Below are 17,844 nucleotides of genomic sequence, written 5' to 3' on the forward strand. Positions count from 1 at the left end.
CCTCTCTAAACAACATACGGGAGGACCGTATAAAGTATACAGGGTAAAGAGCCCTGCCGACCAAGAACACAACCATCACAACACTGGTAGGTCAATTTCTCTGCTTCCTGAGAACACAAACTACCATGGGCAATCTTCTTGTCTTATCCACAAGGTGTCACACATGGAACCTTCCATTTTTCCATAAAATGATCAAGGCGTGCAGAGTATCGAGGTTGAACATCCCCGAAGAAATCATGGCAGATTCGTGTTGGCCTCACAAACGACCTACATGATGTAATATAACGAAACAGATAAAGCCTTGCCTGCCTTTGTCCATAAATGATAACACTAAGATAGAACAGATAATACCTTGGCATAGTTATTCCTCAGCAATTTCAACATTAAAAAAAATTCAAATATAGAACGTGCAATGCATAAGGATGTACACTATGACCTGTGGTAAAACATCATTGGGAGAATGGAGGTTTTACATCCATACTTTGAGCCACTATAACAGTGGAGTGTTAATGAACAGGACAACCCTTTATCCCGATCACTTAAAGCAAGTGAGCATAAATCGGTGCTGAGACGTGGAAACAATGGTCTTAACTTTCTACGCTTTACGTCAAAGTCGATAGAGATGTCCGTGGACCATGATTCACGGATATAAGAAAAAAGCAGTAATCTTAGGTATTTCAATATTTTTCTTAAGTTCACTAAATTCACGTTTAATTCAGTTGAATTTTGTTTGCAGTTGTAGAATATTAAACATGGATATAGGTTTAAATAAAAACAATGAATCGATTCTTACTAAAAATGACATCATCATTTCACTGTTGGCGAATTTGTGGCAATAAGTACGTTCTTTAATACGTGTACACATAAACAGTGACCAGGCATGTAGAAACAATATAGAAACACAATAGATAACTAAATCAGAACCGCACAAAGATGATAAATTCTAGTGTAAATAGATTCGCTAATAAATAAGCTATATGCTAAGTCCATGTATTGGTTGCTGAATTTGTTAGCCCTAGGAATGTCTTTCTCCGCGTTACTAGATATACACTGCATTTAGTACCATGAAATATTCATTACATATACATTTTAATGCTTAGACACAAACTTTCCCAATGTCTCCCCAATCTTGGACCCCTCAGTCCGCCGTGTTAACGACTGACGTAATGGGATTAACGTACAACTCTGTGTTTGTACCTATGGGATGAAAACTTCCGGTTTAAACTTCTGATGAGAGAAACTGACAATATCAAATATAAATGACAGCATGTAAATTATATATATGTATAAGAAAGACTACAAAAAGGAACAAAAATATCTTTTTTTACGTCAATGATATACATGTTCATATTCGTCACAAAAATTGCACCCACAACAAAATTTGTATCAAATATTTGTTTTGGAAAACATTATTTAGTTTTAGGAAATTCTTTCTATGAAGAGAATGCAACCAAAGTTTTGTATACCCTTTATACCCTGTCCGCGGTCTTTAATTACCGATCTGGTTTAAGGGAGACAACTCCATTTTAATTTCGGCTTTAGTGCAATAGTTAAGACATCGATAGATACAAATATAAAATAACCAAGTAACGTTTCTATGTTGATCAATAAGCACATTTGTAATACATAGTCTCTCACATACCAGGTATTTTGGCCTGACAGTCCATGATGATTTTATGTCCTCTCACCACGCTATAAACAAACGACTGTGTTACACAATGCTATTTAAAGATATCTGGTAATTCCAGCGATCGCTTTTACACCTGTAATCAAGCTCTTGTTTCGATCCGACTCAGATGAGGAACTCGTTTAATTTCAATGTACAGGTAAGGCTAATGGTATTTATGTACATAACAAGACCATAGCAAAACAGAAAAAAACACTACTAAATCACATATATAATTATTTCGGTCTTATGTATATTAGTGTGTATGTTGGTCACGTTGTATCATGTTCACAAGTTTCGTTACCAGACAGGCAGAATCATAATCAGACAGCAAGGTAATCAAGAGGAGGTAATGTAGGTCTAAAATTTAACAGTTTACATGTAAACATCAAATATAGTTATTGATTTTCACAGATTCAAGGTGGATCTTCAGCAGAGCGTGACGTAGAAACTATCGTTTGTATATAAACACTACAACAGTCGATATGATATATGGTGGATCTTCAGCAGAGCGTGACGTAGAAACTATCGTTTGTATATAAACACCACAACAGTCGATATGATATATGGTGGATCTTCAGCAGAGCGTGACGTAGAAACTATCGTTTGTATATAAACACCACAACAGTCGATATGATATATGGTGGATCTTCAGAAACAGAGCGTGACGTAGAAACTATCGTTTGTATATAAACACCACAACAGTCGATATGATATATGGTGGATCTTCAGCAGAGCGTGACGTAGAAACTATCGTTTGTATATAAACACCACAACAGTCGATATGATATATGGTGGATCTTCAGCAGAGCGTGACGTAGAAACTATCGTTTGTATATAAACACCACAACAGTCGATATGATATATTGTGGATCTTCAGCAGAGCGTGACGTAGAAACTATCGTTTGTATATAAACACCACAACAGTCGATATGAGCGTGACGTAGAAACTATCGTTTGTATATAAACACCACAACAGTCGATATGATATATGGTGGATCTTCAGCAGAGCGTGACGTAGAAACTATCGTTTGTATATAAACACCACAACAGTCGATATGATATGGTGTATCTTCATCAGAGCGTGACGTAGAAACTATCGTTTGTATATAAACACCACAACAGTCGATATGATATATGGTGGATCTTCAGCAGAGCGTGACGTAGAAACTATCGTTTGTATATAAACACCACAACAGTCGATATGATATATGGTGGATCTTCAGCAGAGCGTGACGTAGAAACTATCGTTTGTATATAAACACCACAACAGTCGATATGATATATGGTGGATCTTCAGCAGAGCGTGACGTAGAAACTATCGTTTGTATATAAACACCACAACAGTCGATATGATATATGGTGTATCTTCAGCAGAGCGTGACGAATAAACTATCGTTTGTATATAAACACCACAACAGCAGATAGAGCGTGACGTAGAAACTATCGTTTGTATATAAACACTACAACAGTCGATATGATATATGGTGGATCTTCAGCAGAGCGTGACGTAGAAACTATCGTTTGTATATAAACACTACAACAGTCGATATGATATATGGTGGATCTTCAGCAGAGCGTGACGTAGAAACTATCGTTTGTATATAAACACTACAACAGTCAGCAGAGCGTGACACTATCGTTTGTATATAAACACTACAACAGCGTGACGTAGAAACTATCGTTTGTATATAAACACTACAACAGTCGATATGATAGTCTTATATTTAGTTAGTTTTATAGCATATAACATATTGTTGTACAACATTATAAAGTTAACCGTGCCAATAACAGAGTTCCAATTATAAACGGTGATCTAACAATGACAGAGTCATTAGGTCTTTTCATAAGTTTACATATAGACTCCGTACAACGTCTACTCGCTTGGTTTGCCAACTACAACAGTACATATATGAACAGGCAAGCACGTGTGCAATAACTGACTAATAAGACCCGTATGTACTTCACTAGGAACAAGTTTATCTTGTCCAATTTACTTTTCTCAGTCATTTTTACAGTTTGAGGCCAAACTAACTACTTAGTACTGTGACTCCACCAGCAGGTAAACAAAATCTGGATTTAAACTTCAGATAAAGAAAACAAAGGACGGGCGATAAGGAACGATATACAACCCTAAAAGAGTATGACCAGATTTTCAGCCAAGGTAATCACTGTCAATTTATGTAATGTCGCGTTCTTAAATAAGAACCGAGTTAGAAATAACGAAACAAGAGGCATACTGACATCATATCGCACAAGGAAAGCGCCTACATAACTCCCCTATAGTCTTCATCACATGTAAACAACGTAGGTTGGAGAATCAGACTTGTTACGTTCTGAAAATGGAACCTTTAAAAATGCAATAAGGAATTAATCACACTCAGTATACAGCTTGGTAGAAAGTTGTCCCTGTTAGCCTTTTGCTAGCGAATCACTGGTGTACGCAGCTGCGTTCCCGATTCAGTTGGATATATAAATGGTTAAACTATGTCTAAAACTGGAATTAAAGGATAAAACAAGGCCATGCTTGGTGAGCTCTTCGGTAGATCCATCATAATTATCCTGTAGTCACTTATCTATTTATCATTTCGGAGTAACAGATAATATTAGTAATATTTAATTACTTGACAATATTGTCTATCAAAGGTTTACATGTTTCTCAAATTCTTAATTGTTATAACTTGTTATTCCACATAACACATTTATAAACACCATGTCACTTTTTTATATTCATCATTAAGTATGATCCTTCTGTTCAGACAACCACACGTGTCGGTTTTACAACAGTGAGTATGTACAACCATTAAGTATGATCCTTCTGTTCAGACAACCATACGTGTTGGTTTAATTACCGTGAATATGTATGATCGTTTAATTCACCTTTAGGTATGATCCTTCTGTTCGGACAACCATACGTGTCGGTTTTATAACAGTATGTATGATCGTTTAATTCACCATTACGTATGATCCTTCTGTTCAGACAACCATACGTGTCGGTATTATAACAGTATGTATGATCGTTTAATTCACCATTACGTATGATCCTTCTGTTTAGACAACCACACGTGTCGGTATTATAACAGTATGTATGATCGTTGAATTCATCATTACGTATGATCCTTCTGTTCAGACAACCATACGTGTTGGTTTTATAACCGTGAGTATGTATGATCGTTTAATTCACCATTACGTATGATCCTTTTGTTCAGACAACCATACGTGTCGGTTTTATAACTGTGAGTATGTATGATCGTTTAATTCACCATTACGTATGATCCTTCTGTTCAGACAACCATACGTGTTGGTTTTATAACCGTGAGTATGTATGATCGTTTAATTCACCATTACGTATGATCCTTCTGTTCGGACAACCATACGTGTCGGTTTTATAACTGTGAGTATGTATGATCGTTTAATTCACCTTTAGGTATGATCCTTCTGTTCAGACAACCATACGTGTTGGTTTTATAACCGTGAGTATGTATGATCGTTTAATTCACCATTACGTATGATCCTTCTGTTCAGACAACCATACGTGTCGGTTTTATAACCGTGAGTATTTATGATCGTTTAATTCACCATTACGTATGATCCTTCTGTTCGTTATATTCAACGCCACGTATGATCTTTTTGTTTCAGACAACCATGCGTGTCGGTTTTTTGATATTTCTGCCGGTTTTGGTAAGCACTACCTTCGTAGGTTTGGAGACTGACATCGACTACTACCAGGTCCTCCATGTTAAACGTTCAGTCAAACTGTCCACGATCAGGAGGGCATACCGGAAATTGGCTTTGAGGCTGCATCCCGATACCAGTGGGGTAATAAAAATGACATGATCACTAATTCTCTTTAATAGATATACTTATACGAATAAGGCCAAAACACCTATATGATAGTACATAAAGCTACATCTAAGCTTTATTGTATACAGGAACCAGTGGGATAATTACAACTTTCTAGGTTGATTTTTCTCATTAGCCACCAATGATTTACAATTAAGGATCTTAGCATAAATTAACAGTCCTATGAGGAGGTTGCATAGTGCAGTTTAATTCAAAATTTGGTTTATCTCTATCTTACATGGTGTTTACATGTCACAGTTGATTCGATACTCTAAGGCCCGTTCCCATTGTCACGTTTTTCTGACAAGCTTTCAACACTATTTGTTTACTTTGTTTTCATTACAGAACATGACATAACTTAGCTGGATTGACAAAGCGTTAAAAGGCGGATTTTATCGATGAAGTAGAGAACGCTTATCTTTCCGGAACACTTGATCCTGTTTTCTTCCTTTTGTTTTTAATTTACCATATTATCTTTCAGTTTGTGTTTGACCTGTTAACATGTCGGTACATTCGTTGTTGCTCTTGTTCTAAAGAGACATGCCATACTCCCACCATTCAATAAGAAAATTGATTTTTGAAAGATATTTTAGGGCCTTTATGTCAGCACAGTATAGAATGCTTTCAATAACATCAGTTTTTGTTTAATTCTTATCAGTCAAAATGGATTGGTTACAATAAAAAACTTTGCTGTTAAAACGTCTTATACACTCAATATTGAAATGAAAATCAAAATTGTAGATTTTGTATTTTGTGCTAAATGCTAACCAGTGTGAAGAAGGTGGTGAAAAGATGCCAAAAATTGATAAATTGGCCAAAATAACATAATTTCATTACTGGTCAGATAGTTTTTAAAATAACAAATTGTTTCCTTTCAGCAACCTTAAAATAACTTGACAACAGCAATTACAACCGAAAGGGAACCATAATCTACACAACCAATAATTGACTCTACAGAACCCTGGTTTGGGGAATTGTTCAATGCAATTTCCCCCGATACATATTTTGCCATCTTTCATGGATTTGAGATTGTATTGAGAACTGGTTGGCCTCTCGGTTGTATATAGCTTTGTATTGACGAAGAAAATTGAATAACTAAAAATCTGTGTTTTCAGTGCGATACAACTAAACAGTTCCAGATCCTTGGGGAGGCAAAACATATTTTAACTAGCGAAATGGATAGAAATCTCTACAACATGCTTCATCCAAAGGCAGGTTTCTGGACAGAACCGTATGATTGGGGCATGGATGATTGTGAAAGGAAGAATATGTCAATCACACAGAAATATCATTTGAAGACAAAACAGTGGTTAAAAGTATTACAGAAGTGGGTGACAAATTTCTTGTGGATGCAGATCCCATCTTTGAGGTCATACATAGATCTGTATTACAACATTTTAACAGACTACGTCGTTATTGGTGTATTGTTGGTTTCTTCGGCAACGCTTTGGAGCAGGTAATAGTCACTGTCTGAAATATGATAAAAATGACGGTTAAAACAAAGCCGACAAAATAAATTCTTTATTTATCAAGATAACCAGGAATATAAATTTGCAACGGTTTCAATTCATCTTTATGATATTCCAGGAAAGAAATCTAACCTGAAGGTTAACCATGAAACTTAATGTCGTAATATGTAAATTAATATTTCATGAATAACTATCCAATATCCCATTTTAACTACAGACTATGCCTAAGACAAGTTGATTTTGTCCACTTCTTCCCTTCCTCCCAGCTAACCACGATTTTCTCTAGTTCTTCCCTTCCTCCCAGCTAACCACGATGATTTTCTCCAGTTCTTTCCTTCCTCCCAGCTAACCACGATTATTTTCTCCAGTTCTCTGTTCCTCCCAGCCAATCACGATGACTTTCTCCAGTTCTTACCGACCTCTCAGCCATCCAAGATGATTTTCTCCAGTTCTTTCCTTCCTCCCAGCTAACCACGATGATTTTCTCCAGTTCTCAATTCCTCCCAGCTAATCTCGATGACTTTCTTCAGTTCTCCCTTCCTCCCAGCTAACCACGATGACTTTCTCCAGTTCTCCCTTCCTCCCAGCTAATCACGATGACTTTCTCCAGTTCTTACCTACCTCTCAGCCAACCACGATGATTTTCTCCAGTTCTTTCCTTCCTCCTAGCTAACCACGATGGTTTTCTCCATTACTTTCCTTCCTCCCAGCTAACCACGATGGTTTTCTCCATTACTTTCCTTCCTCCCAGCTAACCACGATGATTTTCTCCAGTTCTCCCGTTCTCCCAGCTATCCATGATGACTTTCTCCAGTTCTTTCCTTCCTTCCAGCTAACCACGATGATTTTCTCCAGTTCCAGTTACTCAACCTCTTCCATCCGGCTGACAACCACAATGTTTTTTTTCGCAACTACTCCGTTCCGCCAACAACCTGACTTTTTGCTTAAGTGATTTTCTCTCCAAGTCACCTATGATCCTTTTCTGTAGCTATTCCGCTTATCCCATCTTTATGCCGATTTTCTCTAGCTATTCCACGACTTCTCCCTCTCATCTTCAATTTGCACTAACGGTCATGCTATATATCGGCGCTTTCTTTTGCGCAAATCTTTAGTCTGTCCTGTTCGATATTTCGATTCGTGCAAAAGGAATGCTATACTTAATTGGAAAGTGGAAGCTTAGTTCTTGTTGTTACCTCACGTATATATTTCAGGGATCTCGTCGGTCAGTACATATCAGCTATCAGCTCGATCTTCTACGGCCTTCACCTTCTCACAATTGCCTACTCGAGTAGACATCTATTTATGACGGTAAGGAATGGTACTGATAAGATATTGAGTTAAGTTCCACCTTACATCATGTATACTTTACGTAGACAAAGAAACAGTATTGTTAAATTATTCAATTCAGAAAATATTCTGTGATAATGAATAATGCTACCTGGAATGAAAATATTGTATACTACACCTGTATAAATTTCAAAAATGAAAACTGGCTCTTCTTAAGTGTAAAATGGATAGAGTGTATATTTTGTGGGAGCATCACACTGTTTATATCCTAAGTTAGAAAAACACTTTCCAAATTTTAATTTTATATTCATGCTGTCATATGTAATCAATTTTCCATATGTTTTGCAGGAAATCGTGAAAAATCTACTGGTCCACTTAATGAAAGGGCCTTCACTGAAGTCAACACTTTCAGAGAACAACTTCATACTAAATTGTTATATATACATGATGCTGTCCACAGCTGTTGTTGCGCTGTTATTTTATAAATACCATACCTTTTACGTTACTAGGGTTAGAGACAGTGTGTGGACTGTAGTCACAGTAGTTGGGTGTGTATGTGTCCTCGTTAGTCTCAATACAGAGATACAACTAGATTTAAACACATCATCAACAGATGTTTCAGTTTTTTCTTTGGTAGTTTGTGGACTTGTACTTTATATTTTACGTAGCTGACAAACTAGTGCCAGCACCACAGAAGCAACACATGATACTGAATCAAAAAGATATATTTTACCAACATAAAACCATTTAAACCATTATATTTTTTATGACGAATTTGTGAGCAACATATGTGTATTAGAAGTAGTTCTTAGTATGATGTGACTAGTGTTAATGTATAGCTGCTTGTGTTCGCAGGATAAAATGTTTACGGATGTCGTTTAAAAGGAGAGAAAAAGATTTTAATGAAAAACATTTTGTCGATCTTGATATGGAAAAGACATCAAGAAAATACTAACATGGCAACATAATCACAATTCAAACTCGAAACTCCGTAAAACTATGGCAAAATATGAACAAAAGAAAGATTGCCACGGAGATTCTTGAAAAAGCGCAATGATAATAAGGCCAGGTATCCCGGAGGAGTAAGCGTCTTCTGCTTCATCGACGATATCCGACATCTAAACCTTGAAAGGGTATCTAATTTTCGTGAATATTGCTCCCGGTGTCAGGTTTCAAATACTTAATTGCTTATTTATCTGTTTGTGTATATATTGGTTACTATTGCTTCCACCGATGTAATGGAATATAACCCCATCATCGTTATTTGTTTATGCTGAAGCTGCTTTTAGTCAAGATTGAATCTGAATAAAACGAATTTCAAATTTCATTATTTTTATTGTTTCATTACTAATAGCTTTCAATGTTAGAAACTACAAACAATGTTTTATCTTTAAAGCACCTCATCGGCAAGTTGGACTATTCCAAAAAATATACCTCGCAGAAAGTATCACTCATACAAAAAATACTTATATATTTGTAAAAATCGATATATAGAATATCTCGTCATGTCTATCTTATAATTTGGATGCAGTTGTATCGAGGTCATGATTAAGATGTCATTTTTTTAAAATTAAAAATCATCTCCAATACATATTTCACTGTTAACACCACTTAATTTCTCCATTAGAAAAAATAAAATATCTTCTTTGATTTGCTAAATTTCAATAATGTATGTTCATAGCCAACTTATAGCATATATATATACTGATAACCTGTCAGAAAAGACAAATACAATTTAATTAACGGATGTGTCCATGGTGACATAAATTCGTTCAAAAGATTTTGTTTAAATGGTTGACAAGAATTTGACAAGGAATATCATGTACCATTTTTTATTCAGTAGTACCAGACAAATCTCGCTCTCTATTGGAAGATCACGTGGTGTCAATCTATCCTACCACAGGTCCACTGGTGTAATCCACATTCCTGTAACAGACAACAACAAGACTATGAAACAACACAGACAAATCCTTGTGTATACTTGTGTCAATGAGATATTACATTATTTTACAGAAATATTGATTTCCTCATTAAATGCTATTTTTTCGAATACAACTTGTTCAAAAACAGAATATCAGTTTTTGTCAATTAAATTGACTTATTTCTTATTTTTTTGCTATAATTTCGTTAAATCATATACATATATGTTTTTCATCAATGGAGAGTTTGAAAGTGATTAGTAACTTTATGACTGCGTTATTCACCCGATCGAGATGTATTCCCCTGGATACAAGGTATTCCTAATGCAATTATTGTGAGCAGTATTAGGATTATATCAACCAGATGACCTTCACCATTGCTATGGAAGAAGATAGAGACACTTACTTGGTCTCACATATATAGTTGTACATGCCCATGGGTGGGGGTCGAGTATGATGAACATGGGTGTGGTTCTTGGCCCGTTTTCCCCTCGTGGAACACTTTTCATCTTCCCAAAACAAATCACGCCCGATCCATTTCAGTGACAGGCAATTTTCGATGTTAGTCCCATTTGGTTGACCAGGTGCCCATTTCGTGAAGGGTCCGATAGGAGAACCCGTCTCTAACCACCTATAACTCCCCTCAAACGTGTAGTCAGTAGCTCCTATAAACCACTCTGTTATACCTCGTCCTGGGGGTAACATACAACATATATCACTTCCCTTAAACGTGTTAGTAGCTCCTATAAACCACTCTGTTATACCTCGTCCTGGAGTAACATACAACATATCTCACTTCCCTTAAACGTGTTAGTAGCTCCTATAAACTACTCTGTTATACCTCGTCCTGGGGGTAACATACAACATACAACATATATCACTTCCCTTAAACGTGTAGTCAGTAGCTCCTATAAACCACTCCGTTATACCTCGTCCTGGGGGTAACATACAACATCTATAACTACCCTCAGTATTTCACAGCACCAGTACTCAGATGTATACAACGGATGCATTAGTGTATTATAGTTATATAACAGCCTGACGGTCAAACCGTACAAAGACAAGACACTCCGTCTCTTAACGGTAGCGGTCAAGTGGTCAAGGTATACTTACTATTGGTTTAAACAATATTTTATTTTCAGATTTTCATTTACAACATACACATACACAAATTACAAAATTGAAAATAGATCTGGCAACAAGATTATAAATCTTATATTAAGCCATCTCTATATACTAACTATTGACACAAGGATACGACTGCACGATGATGTATACAATACTGATAATAGGAATTGTGTATTTTCCTTAAAATGTGAGGTCTTAAACGTTATTTATAGATTTAGAATTCGACGTGTGCCAAACAGCCCAATATATTTACATTGAATAAATCATTTAGCATAAATGTAGACTGTCAATTTAAAGACAACAAATGTATATGAAGGTTTTGTAACCTCTGAACACTAAAAACATATCAACATAATCATAATCCATGGTCAAATTCAAGAAAACTAGGGCAAATTATGATAAAACATATGTTTACACAGTGACTCCCGAAAACATAAATGAAGATCACGTATCGTCTGCTTCATCTATAACACCCGTGGAGTTAAATTAAGGTCAATTCAAGTAAGTAATGTCATATTTTCAAATGAGAACAAGGTATACAACAACCGAACCACTAGACAGTCTACTTGTACGAGCGTCCATTACATCCAGTGTCATTTCGAACCCTGAGATCATTATGGTGATAGTTTCCTAAAAGACCATTGAATAACAAGCTACGACTTGCACACACGAGAATCACTGACTACGTCAATGTCTTACCACCTCTTAACACGTTGAGAATCATTGCCAGGAAGTTGTGTTTGTCCTCGCTGTCGTCAGTAAGGAGCCAGCTGGCTTTAGATCTACAGTCGTCCTGGATTTGTAACAAAAAAGTTATTGGTACAACTAGAGACTACACACTTCAAACATCAAATGTATGTTTTTCTACACCGTAAGCAATCAGGAAGCGTTGTAGTTTTAATATATATTTCTTACAACCTAAATTCGTATTAATATTCACGTAAATATCGATTATTTGATAGACTCGTTTCTTGATTTAGATAAGCTATACAGGTGAAGATGATTAATTGTGAATGACAGATATATTAACGATGATTATTTATTGACCACTTTTATCCTACCACTTACATAACTATTGACTATCAATAGAACATGAAAACACTATATACGGATCTTAAACGGGTTTTTAATTTCAAATGGGGTTTTTCTAAACAAGTCTTCAATTTTATTTTAAAACAATTTTCAACATTAATTCTCTGATTTAAAGTCAGGTTTAGCTTTCGTTGTTGTCCCTTGTGTATGGACATATTACGTTAAATTTATCATGAAGGACTCAGACACGTTATCGCGCTCTTATGTTAAAAAAAGACAGAACCGGGTCAAATGCTGTTTCCTTAACTTCAAATACATCACCTACCTCTGCATCTTGCCAAGATTTTTTTCCTGGACTAAACCAAACACAATCTTCTTTATACTCTGTCCAACCTAAATTACAGGTCGTCAAAACCAGTGGCAATCCTGTAACACGTTATAAACGTTATGAACGCCAGTGGTAATTCTGTAACACGTAATAAGCAATGAACACCAGTGGTAATTATGAAATACGTAATAAGCAAAGAACACCAGTGGTAATTATGAAATGCGTAATAAGCAATGAACGCCATTGGTAATTATGAAATGCGTAATAAGCAATGAACGCCATTGGTAATTATGTAATGCGTAATAAGCAATGAACGCCAGTGGTAATTATGTAATGCGTAATAAGCAATGAACGCCAGTGGTAATTATGAAATGCGTAATAACCAATGAACACCAGTGGTAATTATGAAATGCGTAATAAGCAATGAACACCAGTGGTAATTATGTAATGCGTAATAAGCAACGAACACCAGTGGTAATTATGTATTACGTTATAAGCTACCCAACTTATGACTTATTAAGTATAACATAGTTACTGTAATATGTTAAAAGTTATCAACATCGATACAAACACGTTCCCTGTGAGAGTTACAACGTTTCTCATGTCCGTATTATATACATTTTATAAATGTGTTATGATATAATGTTATATTCAGGTAATTATATCAATGAAGTATGTTAAGTGACAGCGCCGTCTCACCCACACATAAGAACAATCCTATTCGTAGATCCATGATCCCTACCATTACAAGACTTTGGTAGAATGGTAGATAACGAAGGTCTTGGTGATGGCGATAAGATCTGACCCCGCATTTCGACCGGTTTTACAGGTAATTATTTAGGACAAATGTTTCACAACGCTTTATTGACATTCAGATATCAGGCATTTATGTAAAGTTGGAAACTGTAAGATATATACATATATATAAACTTTATTTAACTCTGACGGAGGAGATATTCTATTTATAGGATGGGTCCATAAAACGATTTTTCAAAAAATAAATGAATGATTCTTGATAAATGAGGTCATAAGAATACCAGTTTATACTGTGGTTTGTTAATTAATGATAGAAAACTCTGACAGTAGTGCATTATTGCTGGAACAAACGAGGATACCGATAAATATGATAATACAGATTCAATAGATTAACATATGTGTTAGGTTATACTTACATTAAAGGCATTAGGTGTGAAGGCGATGCAGTAGGTTGCTTCTGAGAAACATTCACTATATTTCAAAACACGTTTAAAACAATATTTACTTTTAGCGATGTTTTAATGCTTCGGTTTAAATGATAAGTTAATTGGCTATATCCGTTAATTATACACACAAGAACTTGAAATTAAATATAAAAATTGTTTCTCAAATCAATCGTAACTTCCAACGCAACCAACAAGGAGTTTAATTTATTTTTCGTAAATCTCCTTTATCTATTTAGTGACCAGTAAAATTTCACTCCCTATGTTGTTTACTTGTGGCAGTGGGCAGTACATCATTAACACAATTTTTTTATTATTTGAGAACGCAAATTTTCTTTGATTGACCTGGGTCTACATGGAGGGTGGCGTCCATAAAGCAGAAGACGTGTATACCCTCCCAAGTCACGTGGTCTAATTCTCTCCATTTTCTCTAAGATTTTCGTGTTAATCTTTCCTTTGATTGATTAAAAGTTTGAATTACGATTTCTTTACATTTTTGTCCTGTGTTAGTAATAATAAAAGATATTAAACACCTGGCATCATTTTTAGTTGGTCTGATGTATTATTTGATTTACCGATATTAAGAACAATTTTACTGACTAGCGAAGTCCAATGTAAACAAATGGGTATTACAGAGATAAATTATTCACGCTTACTAGTATGATAAGGAGACTTGCATAAGACAATATGAACAAGTAGGTCACCCACGTCCGTCTGAACTCTCTCGTATAACCATGTTGATATTTGTCCTGTTCTATATCTGAACATGGAAACTGAATATACTGATTGCCTAAGTTGCCTCATTGACATCACTAACCAGTCTTAGACAGCATAATCTTCGAGACAAAGAAATCAGATGTAGATATCACTATCATGGCTTAAACTTCGAGACAAAGAAATCAGATGTAGATATCACTATCATGGCTTAAACTTCGAAACAAAGAAATCAGATGTAGATATCACTATCATGACTTGAACTTCGAGACAAAGAAATCTTTGATGTAGATATCACTGTCATGGTTTATACTTCGAAACAAAGAAATCAGATGTAGATATCAATATCATGGCTTAAACTTCGAAACAAAGAAATCTGATGTAGAAATCATTATCGTGGCTTAAACTTTGATACAAAGAAATCAGATGTAGATATCACTGTCATGGTTTATACTTCGAAACAAAGAAATCAGATGTAGATATCACTATCATGACTTGAACTTCGAGACAAAGAAATCTTTGATGTAGATATCACTGTCATGGCTTGAACTTCGAGACAAAGAAATCTGATGTAGATATCACTATCATGGTTTATACTTCGAAACAAAGAAATCAGATGTAGATATCACTATCATGGCTTAAACTTCGAGACAAAGAAATCTGATGTAGATATCACTGTCATGGCTTAAACTTCGAGACAAAGAAATCTTTGATGTAGATATCACTGTCATGACTTGAACTTCGAGACAAAGAAATCTGATGTAGATATCACTATCATGGTTTATACTTCGAAACAAAGAAATCTGATGTAGAAATCATTATCGTGGCTTAAACTTTGATACAAAGAAATCAGATGTAGATATCACTATCATGGCTTAAACTTCGAGACATTGAAATCAGATGTAGATATCACTAGCATGGCTTAAACTTCGAGACAAAGAAATCAGATGTAGATATCACTGTCATGGCTTAAAGTTCGATACATTCTCATAGTTCTCTGTATTATAATTCTCATTTCAGTTCATATTTATAAAATGGGAAGGTAAATAAACGATATTTCACTTTATTTCTAACCAGAATTAAGGATAAAACTGCGATAACGAAATCATCACGTACTGAACTCATTTGGTGTTTTGGACCTCGACTTGTTCTTTGAATTAATTTTTTTTTTAAATTTCGGCAGCCCGTTTTTCAGGTAGTGTGAATTTTGATATGAATATATAAAACTTTCGAAGGTAATTCCAATATTGCATTCCGTCAGGTTCGAAAACAAACTTTCTATCTGTTGCATAGGACTTTGATCATCAAACCTCGCGTTTGATATTGAAGTAACCCTCTATTTAGATAGTATCGAATGCTCTTAACATAACAACTAAATATGAGGATTACAAAAATTTGCCACCATTGGTATTTTCTTGGAGTCATCCGAAAATGAGCAATGGTTCCCTATCTCTCTCGCTGTTTTCATTAACACAAAACATCTCTTGTTGGCTTGAATCAATGTTTGTTTAGGATACAAAAATATCGAGAGCAGTATCTTAATCAGTTTCTACAGCTGTGACAAAGGACTTTTGAATCAAGACATTTCAAACATTTCAACAGATTGGAAAAAGTATTAGAAAAAATTATACCAGGTGTACCACAAGGGTAAGTGTTTTCTGCATTGATGATGTCCAACATGTAAACCTGTAAAGTACATCCACTGCTTATCGCATAAGGAAAAAATTATCATAATGACACACCATAAACACTGTAATCCATACCAAGACAGAGGTAAATATACTAACACTTATATAGATAAACAATAATAAGTTTATTGAGTATGAATGTGATATATATATTTACAATTGCGCTGCAATGTTACGTAGTATTGCTTTGTATAAGTACTCCTGTGTGTCAATATGACATGACATGATTCAGAATCTGCATAATATTTGTGCAGTTTCATCTCATCGCTTTTACAATTTTTAGAGACGAGTAGACATTTAAAGTTTTCAATTACTGGCTAAATTTGTAAATTCTGACAGCACTATTTTGTTTCGAAAACAATGGAATGATACATAACCTTTTTCATTTTAGATTTGCCATAAAATTACTGACTGACTATGGTTCGTGTAGTCGGTACAGGATTGCAAATTATCATAATGTGTCGACATGCTTTATGTGATGTGTGTACAACACTGTATTGACTCCCAGGAACATCAATTGAAACAAATAGGTATGTAATGGTTAAATAACCAACATATGGAGAACTCGGTGGCACCATATACCGAAACTATAAGAGGGAACCGTGATGATTTTACGATATGTATTATCTATTTATAGATAGAAACATACCTACTTCCCGAACCATAATGGTTTTCTGATATGTATTGTCTATTTATATATAGAAACATACCTACTTCCCGAATCATAATGGTTTTCTGATATGTATTATCTATTTATAGATAGAAACATACCTACTTCCCGAACCATAATGGTTTTCCTTATATGGAATATCCATTTTTAGATAGAAACATACCTACCTTTTTATGCTGTCTTGTCATTAAAATGTCATGATTTCGAGATATACAGATTGGTAAAAAATGCAGGATTATCGCCATCATAGTCTCAGCTTAAAATGGTATGTGTTATTATGTGATCTACCAATGCTCTCCGTGTGAGTTACTTCTTTGTTTGTATTTTGCCTTTGTTTCGACGATTTTTAATTGGATCTAACACGTTGTGAAAACATCGGTATTTTCAAGTATTGATATATTCTAAAGGCAGACGGCCAATTAAAGTTTGTTATCTTTATTTCTTGAGAAGTACGGAATGAGCTTTCTCAAATTCTCAAACTGATCAACAATTTTATTGTTAGGGTCGCGTGGAGTGCCTTATCTTGTTCATTGGCCGTTGTGAAGCAGACCAGTTGACCGACAAGGAGTCCATACGACGGTGTACATAACTTTTCTCACTGTAAGTCAGTCAGCTGATAGATAGCCATGCATTCAACCCTGCTTTGCACCCTTGTCTTAGCTTTAGTAGGTAAGTAAATATGTTTTCATCAATATGTCATGCTACAAGAAACATTTACCATTAACATTCAAACGTATTATATTTCGCAAAACATGGCAAAATGTTTAGCCTTAAAGAAAGATATCGTTTGTAAGAAATGGTAAAAAGTCATTAAATGAGATAAAAATCTCGACATGAATTCTTGCTTGTCGTGGCAACATCTCAAGGATAAGTGATTAGCATCCCTACCTTATTTGGTAAT

At 35.2% G+C, this 17,844-nt stretch overlaps 2 protein-coding genes across 2 annotated transcripts; one reads left to right on the top strand and one right to left on the bottom strand.

The window, feature by feature from the left end:
* Positions 1-5,311: 5,311 nt before the first annotated feature.
* Positions 5,312-8,937, top strand: LOC132548669 (uncharacterized). Its single transcript, XM_060212548.1, has 4 exons — positions 5,312-5,485; positions 6,625-6,965; positions 8,190-8,286; positions 8,614-8,937. Exons 1-4 carry the CDS (start codon positions 5,312-5,314, stop codon positions 8,935-8,937), a joined length of 936 nt encoding a protein of 311 aa, XP_060068531.1.
* Positions 8,938-10,120: 1,183 nt separating this feature from the next.
* Positions 10,121-13,405, bottom strand: LOC132548716 (perlucin-like protein). Its single transcript, XM_060212594.1, has 5 exons — positions 13,372-13,405; positions 12,670-12,770; positions 12,015-12,105; positions 10,591-10,876; positions 10,121-10,191 (listed from the first exon to the last, which is right to left on the bottom strand). The coding sequence occupies exons 1-5, from the start codon at positions 13,403-13,405 to the stop codon at positions 10,155-10,157; spliced, it is 549 nt and encodes a 182-aa protein (XP_060068577.1). The 3' UTR covers positions 10,121-10,154.
* Positions 13,406-17,844: the final 4,439 nt, after the last annotated feature.

The sequence above is a fragment of the Ylistrum balloti genome, unplaced genomic scaffold (genome assembly GCF_031769215.1).
Source record: "Ylistrum balloti isolate Yb309-2 unplaced genomic scaffold, AGI_CSIRO_Ybal_v1 Utg370024, whole genome shotgun sequence".
Taxonomy (NCBI): domain Eukaryota; kingdom Metazoa; phylum Mollusca; class Bivalvia; order Pectinida; family Pectinidae; genus Ylistrum; species Ylistrum balloti.